Raw genomic sequence first — 27,155 nt, forward strand, 5'->3', positions numbered from 1 at the left:
GGACAAATCTAAGAAAATGCCCACACAAAATTTCCCTTCATCAAGCGCATGAGCAATAATGTTAGTTAAATGCAATACACCCATACTGGTAGAAGAATTTTTGCGAAAACCAAATTGCTCGGGGATCAAAATGCCTTCTACAGATAAATAATTATTTACTCTTGAGCATACAATCTTTTCTAACAATTTAGAAAATACAGGCAGCAAGGCAATGGGTCTGTAGTTTTCAATGTTTCTGTTATCACTTTTCTTATACACAGGAACTACTTTGGCAATTTTCATCTTGTCTGGAACTATTCCTTGAGACAGAGATTTATTAAATATGTCACACAATGGGACAGCAATGCTATGAATACACTCTTTGACAACCCTAGGAGCTATATCATCAGAGCCTGATGACTTAGAGGATTTTAGTGACAGAGCTAGCGTTATTATTTCAGATGCAGTAGTGGGCTTCAAAAATAAGGATTTGCTGTTTTTTGCAGGTTTCAAATAATCCTGAAAAGTATTGGATGTACTTGGGATCTTTTCACTTATCTTAGCAGCAATTCCTGCAAAATACTGATTGAAATGTTCAGCCTTTTGCGTATTTGTACTTAATGAAATATCACCATTATACATTTCTGAGGGAAGGTTTTGACATTTCCCCTTTCCGATCAATTTGTTTATATGGAACCATGTTTTTTTTTATATATATCCCCTTTTATACCATGGAATAGATTTCTAAAATATTTTAGCTTTGAAAAGCGCACAACATTTGTCAATTCATTCTTATAATCAACATAATTTTTCTTATTTATCCAGGTTGGATGTTTAATGGATAATTTATAGAGCTTATGCTTCTTCCTAATGGACCTAAGCAAACTATGTGTGATCCAGGGTTTCTTACATCTCTTCTTGGCACATAATTCAACAACAGGAAAGCATTTGTCATACAAATCACCAAATACATTAATAAAATAATCGTATGAATCATTTGCACTAGTTAACCTATATAGGTCATGCCAGTCAACTTCTAAAAGCTTCTGTTTGAAAATAGATATGTTCTCAGCACTGACTGCGCGCTTAGCTTTTATACTTCTTTCACCATTTGATATGCTTACTTTTCCTTTGTCTATACAATAAATAGGCAAGTGATCAGATAGGTCTGAAAAATAAGACCACTCTCAACATTATTTTGAATGCAATTTGTAAAAAAAAAAAAATTATCAATCAGGGTAGCAGAGGTGTCAGTAATGCGAGTAGGTTTAGTGATGAGAGGGAACATATTATGTGAATACATAAGATACAAGAACCGCTTCACACTATCGTCATAATCAGAATTTAACAGATTGATATTGAAGTCACCCATAACATAAACAAATTCAAGTAATGTGCAGTTAAATGGTTCCAGGCTAGCATGCCTGTACAGTGACGGGGCATTAAACTGCACATTACTTGAATATGAGACCGTTCCGAAGCAAATAATTTTTCACACAACAATAGATATATAATGTACTCTTAAATGAATCCCACAAGAATTGGAACAATCATTCCCCAGCATTCCCACTGATTCCCACTGATCAGTTACTAGCCATCCCCTTTAACCTTTATCTATGCTGTAAACAGAAAGTGCCTTAGTCAATTACTTCACTTCAATTATAATAATCACAGATACAATCATGACTTTGTAAATTTGTCAAATGACCCTTCCTCAAAGAGCTTTAAATATTTTTAAGAGCTAGTTCTGAATAACAACAAACTATTCGCATGCACAGTGGTGTACGTTCAGACACATAAATTGATTTCAATCAAGAAATTATGCATTGTGTATCTCCTCACTTTGTATTTGCTTTCTGACATTGTTTAATTTGCTTCTAAATTCAGAGTTTGAGTCTGTAATGTGCACATGATTCAAGACTGGTAGGACCTATTCAATGATTTCTTGTGCACAGTGCTTTTGGGTTTTATTCATCCCAATATGGCATTGCGATATAGGCAAAAAAGGGAACTGCTCCTCACCGTTGAACTAGTAAAGGATTTCAAATACAACAACATTCGTATTTCATATGCACAGTTTAGAGTACATTATTTTTGTAGACTCTTTTTTGGGGGGGGGATTTTTTTCTGTTTCAAGTTGTTTTTCTCATCACGAGATAAGTGAAAATGATTAATAAAAACCATCATAAACTTCAAAAACAGTTAGCGACTTCATTCATTTGTGCGACAGGATCATCCGATTCTTATTGGTTTTGTTAAAGGCGGTGAACTAAATGATGTAGTTAACTTCTTGTTCCTACATGCATAAATGTTTATTCATTTCAAATCAAAACCTCTGGAATTGTATGAGTGACACCTATGGAGCAGTCAGCTCTCAGGAACTCAGTGTGTGAAGTCCATAAGACCGTACTACAGTATGTGTTGGCCAGTAAGGACACCAAGAAAAACAAAAGCCGTAAGAAGTCCCACGGAACTGTACTGGTTTACTGCAAGTAAGAATTGTGATAATGATGATAATGCTATGTAAGAAATTTTCATTCAGTAATACATACAAGGAGAGAGAGAAAGAATAAACCGTACTTATCAAGGCCTGTATGTCTCTCATAAACGTGTACATTTTCATCTTTATAAACTTTCTATTTCACAGGTTCGCACTGTCAATCGTGTCGATGAAAGCGACTGGTCAAGTAAAATCACTGGTGAAACAAGTACGTTGTTAACGAACTTGCAATTGGATTGATTTACATTTGTTACATATGAATGTTTTTGTGCTGATTCCCACTTGGTGAAGATTAAGACCGACTTGAACTGTACGAAGGCAATTTATTACTTCTTGGAATACTGAAACTCTGGTTTGGGAACTTTTAGTACGCAATGTGTAATCCTGCAATGCCCTTCGGCACAATGGCAGTGACTTGTCCATGCCTAAAATCTTTCAAACTTTGCATCCCAACGTTAGATTGCCATGAATACAGGTGTAAACAGTAAAGAACTCCATACAGCACATAGGCAGATGTAAATCCAAAGGAACTATGGAGGGCGCAGCCCCGAATAGTTCTTTTGGAGATACCGAGGCCTATAGTTGTGACCAGAAACTCGCAATTAGCAAAATATGTTTGTTCTATATTTCGGATCAAAAATTAAAGCGAAAGACATGACAGAATGGGAAAACGGAGAAAATGCGAAGCGAGAAGTCGTGTCGTAGTGGTGGGTGCAAGGTTGTGGATGGACTCTAGTAAGCAACGCACGATGTCGGGCTGCTTTGCGATGGTTGTTTTGTTCAAAAATGTCACATTTCACAGAGTATGAAGCAATGCGCATTGTCAGAATTGCTTTGTGACGTCACAATTGCTTTACAAGATATTGATACATTGAACAGACTGATGCTACGAGCAGCGCGCAATATCAAAATTGATTTGTGACATCACTACTGTTTTTTTTTTTAATTTTCCGAAATTTTAACATTGAAATGACGGTACGCCGCATACAGTGCGCAATGTCAGAGTTGCTTTGTGACGTAACAATTGTTTTTAAAAACGTGTTACACTTCACAATGGGTAACTTATCCAAAATGTAATTTGTAAGAAGACTTGCAAGTGATGTATACCTCACTGCTGCGGTGTATTATTTGTGTTTGTATGTCCGTTTGTTGTATCTGTTTGCGCAAAAGAACATCCCTATAATATAGGGATGTTCTTTTGCGCAAACAGATACAACAAATTTTGCATTTGCATGTGAAGGGTTCATACTGTAGTGCAAATGTGTGCATGATAATCTACCGCTTTGTAGTCGTGTGTTTTGTGCATGTACAATTGGTCCTATATTACAGCTCACTTTACTCTGTGTGTTACAGGCAAGTCTGCTGCAATTGGTGCTTTAGCTGGTGGTGTCGCTGGTGGTGGTGTTTTCATCATCTTCATTATTGCTGGTCTGCTTGTGTACTTTACTTTTTGCCGAAGGTACGTTTTTCAGAAACCAAGGCCTTCAATTCACTTTAGTTATACTGCTATAAAAAGTTCTTTGTACATTTAAACTACATAAAAGTGGGCAAATAACTGTAGGGAATAGCTTTTTTTGCTGAGATACCAACAAAATACTATTGTAGGCCAAATACGTAGTCACAATCTTACCATGGACAAAGTAAACAAACTCTCAATACTATTCATAAGACACCTAGATAGATCCTTGTAATTTGATTTGTTGTTTAATATTGGATATTTCTTCCATTTTTCTATTACGTCATCATTCATGCAATTGTGGCTCCATTAACTGTGCAGTCTTGAATCCATGCGATTTGCTCATTTGCTCGCACGCCGAGAGCCCGGCACACTACGTATAATAGATTTGTACGTAAAACGCTTGCGTTTGCGTTTGCTGTGTGTATATGCGATCAAGCATGATGAGGGACATACAGCGCGTTAGTGTATAGCGCTGAGCACTATCTAGATCTCAGATCTCACACATTGTCTCTTGTTAATAATTTCAATGAATTATTTGCCATGCCAATTAGAGTGTATAACCAACTCATTAATATACTCAGTTTAATAACATTGTAATGTTAATGCAATGTTCCAGTTAAAAAAGTTAATGCATAGAACTTGTGCTGTATTTCACAGCAATATAGGTTTTCCCGTTGGTTTTCAAATTTTTTTCCAGTCAATTTAAGGACGTTCCTCAGTTGTGTTTGTGCGCATCCTAGCTGCGCAGGTTGCCAGTGACGTAACAAAGAGCGTAGAAGCGCACGCATGACTGATGAACTGAGCTAGCTGAGCTAGACCACAGAACTAGTTCGGTGAGCTAGACTGAGCAGCTGCAAAGTAGATCGAGCTAGAGTGTGGTACGTACGGATACCCGACAGCTCCCCACCGCGGCCGCGCTGGGCGGCCTCGCTCGGCTGGCGTGCCGACTGTTACAATCTGTACGTACTACGCAAAGTTCAGCGGTCCGAGCCGCATATACATGGTCGTGGTAGCACAACTCTGATCGACGGAATCGGGAAGCTTGGAAGTGGAATTGAGCTGTTTCCATTTTCAATCCATAGATCTGTTTTGTGACATCAGGGGCCCGTTTCATAAAACTCGTTATCAGTGACAACTGCCACATTTCTATGACAAATTTGCTTCCAGCCAATCAGACGCAAGGATTTCGGTAGTTTGTCACACAGGGGCGGATCCAGGGAGGACCGCAACCGGCGCACGCCCCCCCCCCCCGTTATTTTTTGTTGAAACAAAAGAAATAAAAAGGAAAAAAAATGGGGGGAGGGGTGCGTGCGCCCCCCTTTAATTTTGTAAACGCGCCCCCTCTTTACGGAATTCCTGGATCCGCCCCTGTCACATCTATGACAACTTGTCACTGATGACAAGTTTTATGAAACGGGCCCCAGTTCATTATCTGTTCATCAACATGGTCAAGTCGAGTGCTAAAGTACATGGGGCCTATAGCTACAATCTGTATGGCCCTATTCGGGGACTATACAAGTCTACTAGACAAGGTGTTAAAAACAACAACAACAACAAAACAAACATATGACACACATTTCATCTTTAAGTCTAACAACTAAAACAATCTGAGTATCTCTGTTAAAATCTAAATTACATCTTAACTTGTCATTACTTATACAAGATATTGGATGTTGTTTTTTTTTTTTTTTTTTTTTTTTTTACATTTTTGGTTATAGAATAAAAGTTCACGAAAGTATTACCAAACATGTATTTATCACTTTCACCATTCAGATATTGATTTTTGATTACCAAATTTGGTGTAACAAAAGGAGTATCGAAGAATTTTTTTTTTGTTTTTTTCGGGGGAAGGGTTACTCAATGTACATCTCCATAGTTCACAACACGCACTTTACCAAACCACTGCAACAACCAACACATGCAATCTACAATCAACGTCATTATACTAAGATTTGTTTTTTCTTTTGGAGGACTGTCAGACTATAAATAATGCCAAAACTCCAATTTCCTTATATCTATTCTTCTTCCTCCATTATTACTTTCTGCACATGGTTACCGAAAGTGGGTAAAACAAACAAACAAACAAACAAACATGTCTATGTGGAGTTTTCCACGCTTGCGTCCACATAATATCATGTTGGCTGTGTAAGGGAAACAATAACAAAAACGCACATGGACCTTCCTTTCTGAATATTTTTCCACCATATCACTGCAATTGTGACACGTTTTTTGTTGTTTGTTTTTTTAAACAAGAAAATGGGGTTTTGAGTGAACCGCATGAGATTCATGCATCCTAGCAGGGTATATCCCTGCATTGGTTCCTGACCAGATTTGGAGGTCTTACGATGAATCTGTAGCAAGGAGGCTCTGCTAGCACGAAAGCGAGCACATGAATCCCCCATTTTTACAATTGTTCTGCATTAGGTAACCCTTCTTCTACAATTTGATAAAGTTTCGTAAAAATGACATGGGTTTTGAATGTACAGCATGACACTGATGAACCCCACCTAATCAGGCCACCCATTTACGATAGGTTTATAACCAGATTTGGGGGTCCTAGGATGATTTCTATCATATGGGGGTGCTGCCAGCACAAAAAAAAAAAAAAAAAAAAAAAAAAAAAACTAGCTCATGAACCCCCACTTTTTATTGTTTTTCTGGAATAAGTAAGCCTTCTTCTACAATTTGGTCAAGTTTCGTGAAAATGACATGGGTTTTGAATGTACAGCGTGAGATTTATGAAGGCACCCTGCCAGGGCATCCCTGCATAGGTTCCTGACCAGATTTTTGGGACTTACGATAATGTGTGTCGCATGGAGGCGCTGCTAGCACAAGAATGAGCTCATGAACCCCCACTTTTTATTGTTTTTCTGGAATAAGTAAGCCTTCTTCTACAAATTGGGCAAGTTTCGTGAAAATGACATGGGTTTTAAATGTCCAGCATAAGTTTTATGAACCAACTCTTTCAGGGCATCCCTACATAGGTTATTGACCTGATTTTGGGGACTTACGATGATATATGTCGCATGAGGGCGCTGCTAGCACAAAAACGAGAATATGGACCCCCACCTTTTATCATTTTTCTGGAGTTAGTAAGTCTTCCTCTACAATTTGGTCAAGTTTCGTGAAAATGACATGGGTTTTGAATGTACAGCATAAGTTTTATGAATCTTGTCCTTTACCTCACCCCTAACAGAAAACGTCGATGAGAAGGATTTGAGAGATTTCGGTGTTTTCTGCCGCGTGAGGGCGCTGCTTGCTCAAGAATAAGAGTGTAAACCCTACCTTTAAAACCTTTTCCTCGTTTTGGGTACCTTTTTCTGCAATTCTTGCAAATTTGGAGAATATAACGTGGATTTTGAAAGAATTATGGGGATTTTAGTTTGTCATTGCAGATTTTGTCATTGCAGATCATGGTCTTGATCCTGTAACGCTATCATTTTGTACAGGACGGCAGATTAGTCATATTCTTCAAAGTCCCGTAGAAGAAAAACAAGCACATGAACCTATGGTTTTATTTACATATTTGGGCTTCGGATTAGTCAAAGTTACGGTATGGACAGTTTGAAGAAAATGACATGGATTTCACTTTAACTTAGGAACGTCCTTAAGAGATTTGTGGTTTTATTTCGTCCCGAGAAATCTGGAATATGCCAATACTAGTTTTAAATTCGTCTTTTGTCGATCATTTTCAAACAAAGACTTTTCAAGTAAGTCATTTGTCACACATTCTCATGATTTACAATTAAAATCCGTCCGTCAAACTCGCTGCATACATATCAACAGCAAAAGCAATTTCGTCTTTTAGCCATTATTTTCGTCAAACTTTTCTTCAAATTTGTCTCATATCATTTCTCTTGTGATTTCTTGATTATTACATTTTTCTGCAACCATTCACTTTTTCCACATTTCATAGGAGTAACATACACGTGTACCCATCCCCCAAAACACAGACATACATACATTTACACGCGTCCACTACCCCCCCCCCCACCCATCACACACATACACACACATATAAATACACCCTAATCAGAGTACACACTGAGAGAAACATGATGTTTGTCGCACAAGGGAAAACAGTGAGCCACGATTTCCAGTACATTATGGTGACAGACAAGTTTACATGTGTAGGGCCCTTGAGTTTAAGCTAGTCAAAGTTAGATAAAAAGACATTACGGTTTCGGTTTTTGTTTGTTTGTTTGTTTGTTTGTTTGTTGGCCGTTTTGCTCGTTGAATAAAGTTTGTTTCTTACATAAGATGCAGTAACATAAGATCAGAATGATAAAAGAGCTCAATACCAAATGTTGTCACGACATGATAAAAAAAAACTGCCTTTACTCTTTTTAATGTTCTCTGACTGCCGATTACCGGGAACAGTGAGAAAATGCCGGCTTAGAATTGGTTCACCCACGCAACCAAAAGACCGCAATACCAACTGACTAATTGTTTGAACAAAAATATGATATTGTGCGAATAAAGACGAATTTGATCGTCACATTCTGCAGTCGAAAGCCGGCGGGGCGAATGGTTGACGAAAAATGACTTTGAATGACAATTGACTAAATTGAAGTTTGGATTTGCATCCTGTATGCTTCTCGGAACGAATACGAATTTGAAAAAACAAATCTTTGAAATTCATCTTCAAAAGTGCGAAAATGGATGGGAAAACCTATAGTATTTATAAATTACGTACAGACTTGTGTAAAATCCGGGAGGACAATTTGAAATAGAGCACTCGGCAGTTAAAGATGACCGAAATTGTGGGCCACTCAGGCAGATAAAGATAATTGTCAGTATGGACTATATGCCTTGTGTCTTTTTTAAAACTGGCTAAGAACACGAAGAAAGGGTACTACAATGTGGAGTGCATCGCAATTAAAATTTGTCTCGGCTGATATCATACTTGAAATGACACAAAATTGACTCCTGAAAAGGACAACCTATCATGTGATTACAGGTTAGTTACTTGCATTGATAATATCTTAACAATATACAAGTACACAAATCTTGACATCTTGCAGATGACCAACATTTTTCATCATTCAGTCAATATAGGTGTGGGGTCATCTTACAACTCGGGTTTTTAAGATTCATGTTGATATGTAATGTGTTGATGAAAGCAAGTTACCTCATGAAAACTTTCCAGGAGAAAAAGGTCGCATATGAAATTACTAATATGACAAGGAACTCTACATATGGATGTAATTTGTTTAAAATCTATGTTTCTGTGCACAGGAACCAGCGTCAAAATGAGCTTGATGGCACAGATGGTGAGTAACATCTTGAACCCAACTCAATGTAGGCACAGAACGCTATTTTCATTGTGCCAAAATAACACTGTATCAAGAGATTAATGTAACCCGGAATCTGACGACAGAGGGGATGTGTTTGTCCAGCAACTGAGATTTCACTTTTAAAATGATTAATTCCCTATAACCCACTTTATAATCTCATGAAACCGCCGGGCAAACGAAAGTGATTCATAAAAGACTTTTTTTTTTTTAAATTGCGTTATTAAACCTATATTTACTCTCATACTCTTGGATTACTCATACCCAAAGAAATCACAAAGTGTTTTCAAGAAGTCTGAAGGAGTAGAATAAATGAAATAGGCAAATTCGCTAAAAAGTTGAATACATTAATACTAGGCAATTTCAGATTAGAATAGGAAGATTTTCAAATGTCACTTTTGTTACATACTTTTTACGTGGAAATAAAGGAAGTAAAATGGAATTTTACAAATTCACCCTTTACACCCAATATGGATAAGACCTCTCACAAATCAGCCCTGTACACCCAATATGGATAAGACCTACGACAAGAAATAAGCACTTCTGCCCTTATTTTAAAGCAAGCAGCCCAGTCTTGACGGTGATAATCCTGATAAAAAAACACTTATAAATCAAAGAACCCCAGCCTTTAAGATACTATTTGTTTTCAGGACTTTGTGTGGCAAAACACTCTTTATGGTAAAATCAAGTTTTGATAATAAGAACAACCACAAATCTCTGCAAAAATATGTGTGATATATCTCCTTTGAAATGGAAAAGGTCAGTCTGAGAGAAAATATGTCTCACCTCAATGCGTGCAGCATCATTTACACAAATGGCAGCTGATGGGTGATGGGTGCCGTAGTTAAAAAAAAAAAAAAAATCTTTATCAAAACCTACAGATGACTCATTCTACACTGTATTACTGAGATCATGTGGATAGCCAATACCTTGCTTAAGTTAATGGATGATAATATTTGATTGTGAATATCTTTAATCATTTCAAAAAGCACTTAGGAATATATCACTTTAATCAGCCTGACTAGTCGCACTGTTTTTGTTGCACTTAGTGTAATGAATAAATATGAAATGATGGGTATCGCTGATTATTGTGAAAGTTGGAGAAGTGTCTTGCTACAAAAATTTAGCATAAAAGGGTTCATTTAAACACAGCGAGAAACTAAATGGATCTTATATACAACAGAGCTAAATTGAAGAACAGAGTCTGTCACTCTTGCCACTTAACATTATATCAGATGAAGAAATTGCTTTCAGTTGTCCTGTGTCTGCAATGGTTTTTCTATCGATTGCTTCCTTCTGTGTAACAAATTATACGTCACCAAAATGAGACCCAGCATTTTGCCTAGAATTCTGCTACCAGCAATGCACACTAAAGGAACAATCATTGGAGACACAAGGTTAGAGATCACTTCAGACTCTGTTCCTTGACTATTTTTCTCACATATTCCTACATGTTTGCTTTTCCATTACTTATTTTGATTAGCTGGGAACATACTGATCAATTATATATCATTTCATTTTATTTCATTTCCAACAAAAGTGTAAAGTACAATGATTATAACATTTGTATATGCATACGAAATTAATGCAGCTCATTTTTGATGATAAAGAAAATACAATTTAAGAGAATTGTGTAATACAACTCATCAATATTCATATTTCACCGTTTGACTTTCAACTAAAACATTTTTGGTGATATTGTGTGTGTGTGTGTGGGGAGGGGATTATGTAAGTTCATAATTGTGATGTGTATCGTTCTATTGTGCATTTAACGCTCCTTTTGCTTTTGCCTTTTATCCAGGAATTACAGGTTCTGTCACAGAGCAAATCCAACATGTTGTGTGTGAAAATCCTGACGCTGATATGGCAGATGAGAACCCGTACGAAGATATGAAAGATGTTCCAGTCATTGAACTGACTGCATCCTCCCCTAACCCAGAACGCAAATCAGAATCTCTGAATCCAAGGTGCCATCCCAAATACCAGGTGATTCAGAAGGATGAGAGTGGGAATATAGAGATGAGTATCTTCAAGGGTTGTGGCTCCCCCAGTGGTAGCAAGAAATGGAGTGGTAGTCATGACAACCTAGATGAACCAGAGATGAAGGAGAGTAACGGGGATAACATCTACCAGGATCTTTCAGTTCCTGGTCCTATAGCTGTCCATGAGCTCCAGGCGTACATTGAGCACAAGAAGGCAGAGAAAGGCAATGGACTCATCCTGGAATATCAGGTAAATACATTATACTGATATTGTGTGCACATTCCACAACAGACAAACGACATCTTTTTCCATCCCCATGTTTAGTGCACAAGTCCATATTCAAGAAACAAGGTAACAGTGAATAATTATGATTACAGATAAAACAGATTGTTAGCTCAATTCAAACGTTGATAACTTCACAAAGACAGCTGAATAATTCATGTTGTTGGGAGGCAATACATGATTATGATTCACTAACTTTCACTATGACATTTTATCCAAATTTTCATGTATTATATGACCCCACAATTCAAAACATGGAATTTTGGTTAAGAAAAGATTCAAATAGAGCAGACTGCCAATGCAAATTGAATTTATAAACTATCTAAATGATGGACAGAATGTGCACACTTGGGAAAAGAAAGGAAAGAAAAAGAAAAGAAAGGAGGCTTTGAAGTTCAGATTTATTCAAGTGCTTAATCTCACCAAGCTGTGTTCTGAGCAATGAATGATATGACAAAAGACAGGATGTAAAACTCTTTAGCAAATACAATGAAGAGATTATGAGATTGTGCTGGGATGCTGTACACTTTGTCAGTACATTCTTCCCATGACTAATACTAGAGTTCATAGCAGTAACCTTATCCTTTCAAAAGCTATCAAAGTTAAAAGTGAAGAGTATTTACAGGGTTTAATAGAAATGAAATGTGGCCTCTAATACAAACTTAATCGAACTTTTCTATAAAAAAAAAAAAGGTATTCTAGGAAAACTCCAACGACTCAATTTCTAATTTGTCTTATGATCTCAAACTCAAGAATTATGTTTTTCTTTCAGAAAATTTAAAAACAAACAAACAGAAGATTCACTTATTTATATACCAACCGAAATGGACACCAGCGGATGTCATTGTACCAGCATTAACCCGTTAGTTAGCCTTCGGGCCCCTGTCCCTCCCAAGATGTACAATGTTTGACGACAACATTGTAATGAGTGTATGTTTAATGGCTGTTGAATGGTATAACATACAGAAGAGAGATAAAAAAAAAGATATTGATGGATACTGAATTGAATAAAGTCATTCGTTCAGAATCATCTTTTATTATGTGCAGAATCATAGTCATGTGTGTAGATTATCCTTAAATGCAATTTGTGTACTGCAATATTGTCATTGTTACACATCTTACGTCTGATGAAGGTGTCGAGGGCTGCAAGCTCATTAAATGGTTGAATGCCAGTATAACAGTGACGACGAGATTGTCACTACCATCCTTACCATGTTCACGTGTTAGAGCGCCCTGCTTTATAGATCCAGCTGGAGCACAAGTGGCTTTAGATACACAGATTATACATTGCATGTAAAAAAAAAAGAGGAAAAAATAATAATAATAATAATAATAGTGAGACTCTTATAAAGCGCACATTTCTACCTAAAAAAAGATACTCAAGGCGCTATAGAACAGAGTACATATTGTGTCACGTTACAACAGTATCACAGAAACTAAGACAATAAACCAACAAACAATAGGCCTGTATACGTACACATACTATACATACAGGTATACAATATCGTTAATTTAAATTGAAAATATATGTCTTGAGATTCTTTTTGAAACGGAAGATGCTTCTCTAAGAGATTTTGGTAGGCCATTCCTTAGTTTTGGGCCCATATATGAAAAAGCCCGATCCCCCCAATTATGCTTGATTCGAGGTACCTGTAATTTTAGCGAGTTTGATGAACGGAGATTACGTGGTGGTTGGTGAAGATGAAGAGTATTTTGAAAGTAGACAGGGGCAAATTTGTGCAATGTACGGTAAACAAGAAGAAGAATCTTGAAGTTAATACGTTTTTCTACAGGAATCCAGTGTTGGGACCGAAGTATCGGGGTAGTATGCACAGTTTTCTTCTTGAAAGTAAGTAATCTAGCGGCACAATTCTGAAGACGTTGCAGTTTACTGAGTTCTTTTTGTGGAAGGCTGCAAAACAGAGAATTGCAGAAATCTAGACGAGACGAAATAAGGGCATGCATCAGTTTTTCTGCTGCTGATCTAGTTAAATATCTCCGAATTAAATGTGTGGGGTTTTTTTTTTTTTTTTTTTTTTTTGTTCAGATGCTGAAGAACAGCCAGCTTCATTCATGGACTGTAGCGTCAAAGGAGCAGAACAAGACTAAGAATCGCTTCAAGAACATCATAGCATGTGAGCCTCTCAAACAATTACATACCAATCTGTTAAATATGATCTATCATACAAAGCGTGTTTCTTTTCTTGATTTCTTGAAGAAAGACATACGTTGTTTGTGTGGGTTTTTTTTACCATTGGGATACTAATTTGCCCCGATCCTATTTCAAATCAAGTGTTCAGATCTTGTGGTTGAGCATAGACTAATTCCATGTGCTTCACAAACATGCTTCATCTAGGTTAATGAAAATGTCGAGGGGTATATCGGAACTATTAGAGTCCAATTTGTTTTACACTATGTCTACGTCTAGAGTGTCGCCTGCTCCAATACAATTAAACATATTTGCGTCAATATACAGTATGTTCACTTTTGCATACACTTGTTATTGTTTTGCAACTGTGTTTAAGTTCAGAGATATTTATGCTTTATCAAGATTGTGTCGAAACATTCTGAAAATATATCCATTTGGCAGTTTTATGTGAAATTAAGTGACAGAAACATTCATTTGTAAGTCTTGTTTGTTGTGTGGTGAATAAGTAAGGTTGGTATCTTTTTTTATGAATGCCATATGAAACTGTATTTTTTACCATGTTAAAGATATGTATTCAAAACAAAAGAATCCAACACCTGTCAGACGAGATGGATTTTACATGATTCTGCGCAACAATGGCAGCCTACAATGATGATATTGTATACAACATTGGAGAGTTTTTAAACATTGCCAAAAACGTGCACCCTGCTTTAAGAATATGTTTATTTTGTGGTTGTTTGACAGACGATCATTCCAGAGTTGTTCTGGAGATTGTGAATGGTGATCCCCACTCAGATTATTACAATGCAAACTACATCCATGTAAGTATCATAATCATTCCATGACTGGGTTTGTTTCCAAGTAGACATTATGAGATATTTCCTGTGAAAGAGGACAATGTTTGGATAACAATAATGTTATTTCATGAATGACATACAAAAACTTGTTCTAGACTTATCACAACCCGCGTCTGCTGCTTCAAGCCGCCTTCTAGGCAAATTGGCTTATGAAATGAGTAAAATGAGACAAATAAAAACAGATACAATGTATTTTTCTGATAAGATTTCCCTGGTAAGTTAAAGACAGCTTAAATTTTGAAACAGACATCTAGACCCTTCTATTAAAACAAAAAGCATAGAGCCTTTTATGTTTTCATGAACAAGCCAATACATATGTCTTTCATAAAATTCATATTTCTTTTTGCAACAGAATTACAGAGGAGAAAAGGGGATTATCGCATCACAAGGTGAGAAACTACAAAATTAACGGGACACAATCATTTTACTTTATGCAACTGCGATTTTAGATTTGTTACTACTCCTCTTTTTATTGATTTGTGAGCACATGGCATTTGTACGACATGTGCCGTTACAGAAAGGGTAACTGGAAAAAATTAGAGTAAAGATTAATGTAACGACAAGTAAAATATACGTGCTACCAATATGCACATTCACATTTCTTAGTGATTTATATCGTTCCGACCCATGGAACTGGTGTTCATAAGTATGATATGGATACAACTTTTCTAGCATGTCTAGAAAGCATACTGTATCACCATTTCAAACAACCACAAATCTTTTTTCTTCCCTCTACCACAGCTGATATCTCAAAAGTGGACCATTCTGTAATTTCCCATTATGTTGTGTTATAGTTTACCATATTGAAAATATCAGTAGCCTATATACAGAATAGGGCGAACTAGTCATAGGATGTGTTCAACAAATGTTTAAAAAAAAAGAAAAAAAAAAGAGTATGTCAGGATATTTGAAATGACCGGTACTAAATTAACATTGTTTTAAGGGGGAAAAAGAAGTAGGACAAAACACATACACACATAAAGGAATATCGAACATGATTTTAAATGAATATCTATCAGTCATGATTTATTCATTTCTTTGTTGATGCAAGACATGACTAATGATAGTACTGGGTCAATTTCCAGTATTTGTGAGACTGATTGTAGTTAATGTAATCAAAATTAGTTATGAATTTGAAATGCGATCTCACAAATTATATTTGTAAATGATGCAACACTTATGACATGACTTACTGATACCATTTAAGTTTTAAACTAATCATTCCATGTTACAGGAATCCATTCTAAAACTTGCAATCCCTGTCAATTGTGTCTCATATTATGTTCAAGATGTAAGTGTTCTGAAGGTTAAGGTATCATTATGTTTAGAGATCTCAACTATCATCATCTATTGATTTGCAAGAACTTTGCTTCCAGTAAATTTTAGCTGAAATGTGTAATTTATTTTTTCTATATTTATTGTCATAAGACCACAGTTTGATCATACAATCAAGCAAGCTGTATATAGGATTAATAGGAAAATTTTATTTTCATCTTTTCTTACACTCGATATGTCCTCATAGGCAAATTAAATCAAGCACCATTTTTAGAAAAAAAAAATGAATGAAAAATCACCAGTTTTGAATAAGTTTCACTTCCATCAAAATTACATAATTAATACCACCCCCCCCCCAAAAAAAAGGAAAAAATACAATGTGGCTATGAGTCTATGAATTGTCACATAGCCTATGACAACTGTGTGATCACTTTTTTTTTTTCATTTGTTGTGTAGCACCAAATGAAGCATCGCTGACTGATTTCTGGAGGATGGTATGGCAGGAAAATGTTGAGACCGTTGTCATGGTGACAGCTTTGACCCAGAACGGAAAGGTTTATATTACTTGCATTTGAAACAATATTAAAAATAATCAAATTAATTTATATATGTATGACCACAAACCGATTATAAATCAAATTCTATAGACAATCAATGAAAAAAAAAAACTTGCCGTTTAACTCCCCATGCCTTAGCCACAACCTTTTTCTTTTTTCTTTTAATACTTAGTACGGTATATTGCCGTCTTTTTGTGATTTTAAAAGCGCATGGGCGCTCAGATAGAACACATCTTTGTGTGGTTAATTTGCAGCGTTAATGATAATTGGTCTTTCATGGGCGGTATGTTCTGTTTGATATTAAACTGATATGATAAACTGTCCCTGTGAACTGAAATGTAAAGTCTTGTTTTTTTCAAACTTCCATTATCTTACAAAGGACCAATGCACGCAATATTGGCCTGAGAAGTCACGATCCATCACCATTGGAAACTTCTCCATCTTCTTGTCTGAGGAACACACATTTTCTGATCATGCTATCAGGGAGTTGGTCATTAAGACGGTAAAACATTTACTGTTAAACTCAAAATCTTCATGTGAGAAATAGATCTTCCATTAGATTACTCACATCATTTTAAGAACAAAAAAAAGTAAAAGAGTACAGTAGCTCAGTTAGGAGTTCATTTTGATGCACAGTATAGCTAAAGGCTATTTTCACTATCTGGAGACCCTTCACAGTTCCATCTTCTACTCCCTCCCCCACCCCCGGAAAAACAATGTAATATATATGTGGAAATACTGCTAAGTTTCCTATATTTTGATTGTAATGAACTTTTGGCATAAACAGCATCACAGTGTTATTGCTAGTACAATCACCTGAAAATTGCAAATTGTCTTGGACTATATGTTAAAAAAGGCTTGTTCGATTTCAGATTTCAACCTCCCCCCCCCCCCCCCAACAACACCACCATGAACACCTCCCAAGATTGAAACTGTAAAGTCCGCTTTCACGAATATTATTATTCAATTTGCAGGGAAGAGGTGAAGAGAAAAGAACAGTCACCCAGTTCCACTACATGTCCTGGTCTAAGAAGGAAGTTCCCGTGGACTACACCACTCTCCTTGACTTTGTTGAAGCTGTTCTCCATCACCACACCACAATGCCTCTATCTAAAAGGAACAGACCAATGCTTGTACATTGCAGGTTAGTATGCATCCAACTGTCCTCTTCACAGCTTACTTTTACTCGTCAGCAACCATCCCAGGCCCTCTTTTTAGATGGTGCCTCTTTTAAGGTATAAGACAATGTTGAATAAGAGATGCGTTTAGCGTGCAAGAAGAATAATTGGGCATGAATGCATTACTTCACTAAACAAAGTAAGTTTTTGTTTTTGTTTTTTACTTTTGCATATACAATGACAAATAATACAGTGAACAAAAGCATAATTTTCCCTTTTTCAGTATTTCTTTTGCAATGAATCACAAGAGGGTTTCTTGTAGTTTATCCAAGAATTCTGTTTTCACATCTTGATTCATCAAATACTGACGTAGACTGATAGAAGCTTGTAATAACTTAAGAAAACTTGCATTGAATTTCTCAAATACCTGATTTGCTTGGTTGAGAGCTAGAGCTCGAGTGTGTTGCCTACAATTAACGAGTGGCTCATGTTCTTTTGTACTGACATAACTATTATGGTTTTTCTGTATTTTCCTGTAAAAGGAAAATTCTGTCTTCCTTAAATTTTGCTTGGTTTGGAAAACAGCTAGTTTGCTGTTTATGGCCTACAGATTTGTCATTTGTTGAATATACCAGTGGCTAAATACGACATCATTAGCTTTTTTGATGTTACTTATCTGTGTCTTTACTGCAGCGCTGGAGCAGGAAGAACAGGTACCTTCCTCACCCTCTATAACATGCTGTTTATGATGCGAGAGACTGGAAAGGTGGACATCTTTGGCTTTGTCAACCAGATGAGGGAAAACCGTATCAAGATGGTAGACACACAGGCAAGGACATGCGATTCATTTTGACTTCTCCTGTGTAACCCTGACCTTGAAAAATACTTGCGCCGCTTTCAAGCCTTCCTTGATATTCTCTTCAGGCAGTATAATTGCTCTTAGATGACTAATGATTATTGAGATATAATGTACATATTCAAATGAAGCATGAACCTGAATATGGCATGTTCTTCATACTTCGAGAGCTTTCAAAATTAAACTCACGTGCAATAGTGTGATCATAGAGTATGTACAATAGAAATAATATTTGTACACTATTATCAATACATTATTAAAGTTACTCAAGAGAAAGTTTGAAATGCATTAATTGATTCTTTGTTCACAAACATGATTATTATGCAGATGTATAGTGTTGCACTTCTAGAGAAAACTGAACATAATAGCTTTCAGGAAATGTGTGAATTTTCATATGCATGAATTGCTACAGCGCCTGCATTATATATTAGTTTTGACACAAGTACCAAAAAAAAAAATCAATATATAATTATGCTTTGTGATCTTCAGTCACTTGGATTTATCAAATAAGAATGCTATATGTTTTCAAAATATTCTGTTGATTTTCAAGGAAAGATACCTATTTCAAACATTGCTTTGTTCGATGTAAAATTTTTCTCAAACATACTCTGACGAAATAAAGAGTCAAACAATGTTGTCAGAAATATACACACATATATAATTTTAACTCATCTGCATCATTATCTTTGTAGACAATGACAGGTTTCTCAAATCTTGTTTTGAATATGATTTGGAAAGTCTGCAGGAGGGCGAGAAGGTAAAAAAAAAAATCTTGCAACCACTACTTCGTTATATCGATGTAGATTTTGATTCATCCAGGTAGTAAGCTAAAATCGTGTAAATCAAATCTGTTCGACTGAACTTACTTGTGAAAATCACGGAGAGAACAGTTTCGTGACTCGTCCGAGTCACTTCTTCAGCTCTGTCTGGCTGGGCGATGTTACTGCCTTTATTGTCTGTACGTCGAGGAATTTTGCGGATCACCGACTTGTATGTTGGTGAAATGTTGCGTCGGAGTCCCCCTCCCCTGTTGAGTGAAGGATTTTCCGCATTCACATACACATCTTCACGGACTCCTCTTTCAAACCATCTGGTCTCCTCTCGCTACTTCGTTACAATTTCAACCCTCCCTTTTCAGGATCAGTATCTGTTCATCTACCATGCTCTTCTTGAGGTCTACTTGTTGGGCCAGACCAACATTCCTGTGTCACAGTTCAAGAAGAGGGTATTTACTCTGAACAGGGTGGACCCAAAGACAAAGAAAACCAACATTCAACTTGAATATGAGGTGAGAAAAAATAGTAGTACCAATGCCAGTGCACACACCTAGACGTTTGTTCATGACTTGCTGTATAAAATTTAGGGAAAAGTATTTTGTTTTACCTTAGGGAAAAAAACAACCAGGAAATAAAAGAAATATTCCTGTAAGATCTACGTCAATACAGTTCTGTTGTTGTGGAATGTTGTATAAACATGATGTACAGTGATTGGCTGACGTGATAAAAGGCGTTTATTGTCACAGTGGTAATTTAACATTGCACTCACAAAAGCCATGTTAGATACAAAAACACCCGTTACATTTCTTCCAAGGACAATTTAGAGAGAGCTCTTTTAACATGACAGAATGATTTATCGCTTGCAGTTGCTTGACTCTCTGGCACCAGTTCCTCCTAGCAACGCCTTCAGAGGAGGAGAGATGCCTCAGAACAAGAACAAGAACAGATTCCCAGACATCTTGCCGTGTGAGTCAATGCAGCTAAGTGTTGGAACTTTTGAAATATTGGAAGTGTTGGAAAATAATTTGAATTATTTCGGAACTTATATTTTTGTCTTTTTCTTGCTCAGTATTAGTAACAGAAGAGAAATTCCCCTTCAAAGAAATGATGTGAGCAAGACAAACTAAGAACTACATAATTTCACATTAACAGCTTGAGATAAATTTTAATTTCTATAATATATATAATTTTTATATTTCTTTTTCTCAGGTATATCTCGTCCTTCTTCTCTTGTAACCTTACATATTAAATGGTTACAGATATGAAATGTGTAATGACAATAGATGGGGTAAGAATTTGTTTAATCACGTTAAAGAAAGCAAGATATTCTAAAATGTACGTTCTCAAAATTACAAATTGTGGACAGATCACTGTAGTCCGTGACACAGCTGCCACTGGCACACGTCTCTTTTTTCCCCGAAATATAGTATGACACATCATAATAATATTATGTTAGATAATCAACAGTTCTTCTGCAAAGGAATTCACCGATGCTATTCATCATAGACATCCTTCTCACTCCTGTATTGATGTCTGAAGCATTTTTGTTGCTGAAAACATGGGATTGATACATAGAGAAAAAGGGGGAGTACCCTGCATTCTGCTCATATACATATAATACATATCATCGTGTGCCGTCTGTCTTCTTTTGCCTCAAGTGGACACCAAGAGACCTTGTCTTTTCTCAGAGGGACTTGAAGATTCTACTGATTACATCAATGCATCGCTTATGAATGTGAGTATAGAGTGATGACCTCACGCACCTTTGTTAGGAGTTCATTCAAGGCTTATTGGTTCCCATTACAGAAATAGGAAAACAAGATGGAGGTTATGAAGAAAATGTCATCTCCGTTTATAAACTGACCTGTATGTTAAGAGTTGCTGACGTTTTTGCCCACCCTGCATACAAGAAGATTTGTTTGTATCTCCTAAAAAGATGGGTTATGTAGTGGATTTCATTTGCACAGTGATCTCTTCAATAGCTGGAATGGAGGACTTACAATTCCATTGCAACTACAAAGATGGAATTATCAGCCCAACCAACCATTCGATCGCTCATCAGCAATCCATTTATGATTGTGTCACATATATCAGTGTCAAAGCTAGCTGCTGACTTTTATTAAAGGTTCTGGAGGAATTTAAAGGGATTTATAGTCTTGGTTGAGACCTAACTTCAGGTTTGTAACATTTTGGGGTAAGATAATGAGAAAAAAAAGTTTACATAGACTAGAGGATTTATACATAATCGACCTATTCCAAAACCTCAAATTCAGATTTTAAAAAAAGGTAACCCCATCAAAACATCCATTAAAAAAAAACATACTACATGTACTACTACTACTACTACTACTACTACTACTACTACAACTACTACCTGCTGTCACTTACATGCTGTAACCACTACTTCTCTACCAGCAGTACCTGGTGCATGAAGTCATGCTGTTATTATTTTTGTCTTCTAAGTTTGCTTTTACCACTGCAACTATTACTCTGCTTCAGTGTTTGCTACTGGGTATTTTTTCAGACCTTCACAGAAGAGGGTGTCTTTGTAGTTACCCAGGCTCCCTTGCCCAATACAGTAGTGGACATATGGCGGCTTGTCTTTGACTGGAAGTGTCCTGTCATTGTCATGCTCAATGAGCTTGACCCATCCGATGGGGTAAGTGGACACTCCAAAGAAGCAGCAGACAACATCCAATGCAATGCATCTTGTGAAAAACTTGTAAACATCTATTGACAAGATAGGGGTATGTATCTTTCTACAAATTTTCAACTCTGTGTTCTGAGTGATTTCCTGATATACCCTATAACTCTAAGCTCACCTGAGCAAAAGGCTAAAGTGAGCAATTGTAGTTATTAGTCATCCAGCGTGCGGCGTTTGTCAATTCAATTCCATTCCATTTGATTCCATCCATGGTTTATTCAATTATTGTTGCAGCTAGTAACCTGCATTGTTGTAGTTGTAAACTATGATATAACATAAGTAATGTAATGCTTTGCCATTAAGATTCCAGTCATTGTCATTATTCCTTCCTGAACATTTCTTGGGAATGTTGACTTTCACTGGTTCATCTTCAGAGCAAGAGATGGCCGGCTGTGGGATGGGATCCTTGCCTCTCTTCTCTCCCTTCTTGTATTTCATAGGTGTAAAACTGAATTTCATGTTAAAAGACAAGTTCACCATCATAGACATGTGGATTGAGTGAATGAAGAGATATTATGAGAAGATATCGGTGAAAGTTTGAGGAAAATCGGACAATCCATTCAAAAGTTATGAATTTTCGAAGTTTCTGCTCGCTCACTGCTCAATAAGAGGACTACTACAGCTTGTGATGTCACATGTGTAGAAAGATTTAAAGAAAATGCACAGAAAATCTAACATGGTTTTACTTTTCTAGCGTAATAAAAGAACAATTGACTTGCCTCATTCGGAAGACAGGGGGAATAATATTACCCTTAGCATACGTCACTGACTAGCCGAGGAAAATTCACTTTTTTTTTTTCAAAAAATAACATTTGGTGAAATTGTCTTTATATTTTCCTTATATCGTTCTATGCATGTGACATCACACATTGTAGTAGTCCTCTCATCCAGTAGTGACTGCGCAGATACTTTAAAAAAAAATCATAACTTTTGAACTGATTGTCAGATTTTCCCCAAATCTCCACTAATGAGTTCTAGTAATATTGCTACATTTATTTAAACCTTATGTGTATGAAGGTGGACTTGTCCTTTAAGGTTACCAGCCTACACTTTGCAACCTTTGGATTTTTTCGTGTCTTGACAGTAAATGTCCGCAATGGCTTTGAAGCAATGTGCTGACTTAAACCATGTTGAATTCTTATCCCTTTGTTTTCTGCTCCACTATTTCAGACATGTCCTCAGTATTGGCCCAATGAGGGCACCCTTCAGATGGGATCTCTAAACGTTGCACGAGTAGGATCTTCAAGTGGATTGCACTTTGTCCGCGACACATTCACTGTCTCAAGGAAGGGGGAGGTTTGTATAAACTTTGAAAGTAAAACAAGATTTCAGTGTTACTTTATTGCACAGGGAAGAAATGTGTGTGTGTGTGTGTGTGTGTGTGTGTGTGTGTGTGTGTGTGTGCATTTCCACAGAAAGTTAAGACACTGTTGGAGAACTTACAATGACATTGGATTTTTGTGTATAAGTAGATTTGTTTTTCCAGTGTCACGAATAGACAAGAGATACAAATCCAGTGATGCACTAGCTACAAAAGTGTGCGTGTGAGTGAATGGAGATACATGTGGATGAATCGAGAGACTAAATAAGAATAATGCACTTGTGCTTTATGATCTGACATAAAGGTAACAGTTATTCATAATTTCATAAATCATTAAGAGGTAATTGACAGATGTGAATGATGCAAGCATCATACCATCACATGAACTCCGGAGTATTCACTGCAGGCATGAGCTGTAAAATGATTTTTACAAAAGGCACGTCTTGTCATTTTATAATATTGGTACAATACACAATGAAAGGAAAATAAATAGTCTTGATCATGTAATTATGAAAATCAGTTATAGCAACATCAGTTGAGATTTCTATAAGATGGGGATGGTGTAGAAAATTTGCCTTTGCCATATTTTTTTTTTGTCACAACCAGAGTGTGAGTGTGACCCAATTCAGACTGTTTGGATGGAGTGCTGCAAGCAACAAGCTAAGATCTCCAATGTCTCTCATTCACCTTGTGAGGGCAGTACAGGAAGCGGTCAAGACTGTCTACACCTCAGGCCCAGTTATCGTCCACTGCATGTAAGTATTACCATTAGTCTAACTTCTGACTTGGTACACCATTTGATAGCTCCAATATTGCCCAACAGCTGCCTCTTTACCAAAATTAGATGACCTCCATGTTTGATAAACCACAACATTGTTGTTTGTTTGTTTTTTCTTCATGTTTTAATAGCAATTACCAATAATTCTACTAAATAGCTATGTAACAAGTGTACAATCAAAGAAAAAAACATCAATGAACCGACCTTCTATTAAATACAACCCTTCTCAGAACATAAATACGAAATGAATTTCTCATTTCCCTGTCATATCATTGCAAACCAGGGCCCCATTGATATGAAGTTTTAAACGCAACTCGTAACAAAACAAAACAAAAAAAAAAATCAAACGCAAGTCCCCCAAATGGCACGCAAGTGCGTTGCGAAAAGGACTTGCGTTTGATTTCATACACAATTCTCTTTTATCAACGGAACACAGGGATCAAACGTCGATTTGTCAATTTGCTGGCGATACTTGAGTTTGATGTGAAGTTGAGTTTTCAATCGTAAGTCGAGTTTCTAGCAACGGGACCCAGATACCCTACATAGATAGGATGGATCAGTCGGAATGACCCACTGTTAAACAATGCTGTAGGTGTTGTTGAAGTCAAATTTGAAACTTCTATTATGGTGGAAACATTACAGGACACCAGGCAATTGGTTTCCATGGATGTTAAGATGCTAGTGTCATAACAAACGCCGGAAGATTTTGCATGTGAAAAATGAGAACTTTCTAATACCTTATTGTGTAATATAAGTAGATATTTCATTACACTTCAGACTTTTTATGCCCCCCCCCCCTTCCTCCTTACTGCATATATACAGATCTTTTTAGCAATCTAGGTAGATTTTACTGTGATTGTATGGTGTCAAGTCTAGTGGCTTACTAGTATCATGCCGGTTCCACAAACAGATGTGAAGAGTACAAGCAGGCACTTCTTACCCACACATATCCCTCTGGATTTAATTCATGAAATTCACTAAACTTTCGATACTACGGTTATATGAGTAAATGTAACGAATGCAAGATAACGCCCATCACACCTATGTATTTAAAAGAATATACAACCGATATGATTTACATCATCGCTCACATTTTACATGAATTGGAAAATGGTCATGGTTTTATATGGGTATGACCTTTCATCCTTCACAGAAATGGGACGGGTTGGAGTGGAGTATTCTGTGCTTTGTGGTCTGTAATTGACAAATGCCAGAGAAAGAACACAGTAGACATCTTCCACGCAGTGAAGAATCTGCGTGCCAACAGACCCAACATGGTGGAATCACTTGTAAGTGTCTTATCAAGGATGCATGTATTATGCCAATATGACATTCTCTGTACAAGGTGCCTATGTGACGTGAAAGATCTTATTACACTAAAAACCGTGATGGTTGAAACGTCTCCCTGTCGCATAATGTGTTTGCTAGTAATTCCAGTACAATATATAAGGTTTCAAATAATACTTAAAATTTTGTTCTTATTCTGGCAGTATGTAGCACGTCACAACACTGGCTACTTATATGTGATTCACATAGGCCTACTGTGTGACGAAAAGCTGGTAATTAGCACACTGCAAAACCATGATAACCATGATGTAACACTTATGACAGCCATTCTGTCATTGTAACCATTTATAGTCATAAACATATACAAAACAAAAGCAAGGGAGAATTGTTTAGAAAAGGATATCTAGATTCAATGGTATGAAAATTTTGTCTTCAATGTATATTAAAAAAAAAAAAAAACCCTCTCACTCTTTATGGAAAGATGCCGTTATTCAACAAGGTCCATTTCACTTTCTCTGTTTACACAATTATCTGTTTCCTGGAAATATTGTTAATGTACGTGACTTTATTATATTGTGCTCTTTACATAAACTCAAATAGTACATACAGCTCATGTGATAGATCGTGACATTGCCAGTCCAATTCTTTCTGTCTTGGAGAATTTTTCAACCAAGCAATAATTGAACAGATTGCAGGAGTTGTAGACCTGAGAGTGTATGTTGTGCAGCTCAAAATAATCCTTTTTCAATTCTAATCCACTTCAATTGGCACTTTAAAGAATCTCCCTGATCCCTCCTTGACAAACAGTTTGAAACATCCATCCTGATGTTACATGTAGGTACAAGTATAGCAGTTTGTGCCTAACATTTATGCATGGGATGATATAGTTGGAATGTTTTGTTTTGTTTTTTTTTTTCAATATTGTGTTATCTGCAGGACCAGTACAAACTGTGCTACGATGCCATGAGCAAATATCTAGAGAGTCAACAGGAGAGTGCATACATGAACATGGATACTTTTACTGGTCATGCTGAATGCTAGATTGAGGAAACCTAGTCAAACATAAAAGTCCCAAGTTACAGTAGAAACTGTGAAATAATGCATTCTGAGCTTGACATTGTACCTTTTATTGTGCAGAAGTAATATTTCAAGTCCGAATTGATAGTATGAAATTCGCTTGACAATTAGATTATTATTAATGATGTAGGAATGATCAAGTAGATTTGTTGACAGGGATCAGTAGTTTGTGATTCTGTGTTTTTGTGTATAACGAGTATGTGTCCTTTATGTGTTGTGTGAATGCACTGCATGTGTGTGTTTGATTGAATATGAAGTGTCATGGTAGGTACCATGAGGGGATCATATTCAGCTTACAGCTTTGATAATAAAGATGAAGTTAACATTCCCTGGGGTTACAAACATTCTTTTACCCCAGTACTGGTAATTGGTAGACTGATGTCCCTCAACTTGTAGTTTGCAATCATTACTTGCTAATTAGCGCTGCACAGTCAGTCACAGGATTCTGTTGTACTAGAAGTGACATTGCAAAATGATGTCTTTTGTATATCTAAGTAAGATCACAGGTTATGGGTAGATACATGCACATATCCCTCTCTAATTTGTTTCCAGATTTTTTTTTTTTTTTTTTTTTTTTTACAAGGGCTGAAAGCGGACAGAGAGCTAGGACATTCAGTGTCCACAGAATGAAGCAATAATTGCAGTTGGAATATCATGTGGACTCTTCTTTGGTCACCCCCACCATAACGCATGCCTATTTTAATAGTTCAAGACTTTATAGTCGACAGCTAATGGAACCAATAAGATTTCACTGACTCTTACATTCACAAACAAAAGCATTGATTAATGTGTTGAAGTTGTCAGAATTAGCACAATTACACAAGCAAGTAAAGATTTAACGTTGATTGATGCATTCTCAATTTGTGAATTAGACGAAAGAATGGATGGTGATGCACTCTCAAT

The 27,155-nt window shown here is 36.6% G+C and overlaps 1 protein-coding gene across 1 annotated transcript; it reads left to right on the forward strand.

Moving 5' to 3' along the window:
- Window positions 1–11,095: 11,095 nt before the first annotated feature.
- LOC140244086 (receptor-type tyrosine-protein phosphatase kappa-like) lies at window positions 11,096–26,216 on the forward strand. Its single transcript, XM_072323770.1, has 16 exons — window positions 11,096–11,464; window positions 13,545–13,632; window positions 14,391–14,467; window positions 14,856–14,892; window positions 16,235–16,332; window positions 16,715–16,837; window positions 17,310–17,479; window positions 18,147–18,282; window positions 19,448–19,597; window positions 19,952–20,051; window positions 20,744–20,820; window positions 21,610–21,744; window positions 22,960–23,085; window positions 23,717–23,865; window positions 25,042–25,177; window positions 26,112–26,216. The coding sequence occupies exons 1-16, from the start codon at window positions 11,096–11,098 to the stop codon at window positions 26,214–26,216; spliced, it is 2,076 nt and encodes a 691-aa protein (XP_072179871.1).
- Window positions 26,217–27,155: the final 939 nt, after the last annotated feature.

The sequence above is a fragment of the Diadema setosum genome, chromosome 1 (assembly GCF_964275005.1).
Source record: "Diadema setosum chromosome 1, eeDiaSeto1, whole genome shotgun sequence".
In the NCBI taxonomy this organism is placed as follows: Eukaryota; Metazoa; Echinodermata; class Echinoidea; order Diadematoida; family Diadematidae; genus Diadema; species Diadema setosum.

Excerpts from the sequence above, each read along its gene's own strand:
- LOC140244086 (XM_072323770.1), top strand. The coding sequence starts at position 11,096 with ATGGCAGATGAGAACCCGTACGAAGATATGAAAGATGTTCCAGTCATT. Across the intron at positions 14,893-16,234 it reads GGGGATTATCGCATCACAAG|CACCAAATGAAGCATCGCTG; the intron begins GTGAGAAACTAC and ends TTTGTTGTGTAG. Across the intron at positions 17,480-18,146 it reads CCAATGCTTGTACATTGCAG|CGCTGGAGCAGGAAGAACAG; the intron begins GTTAGTATGCAT and ends TCTTTACTGCAG.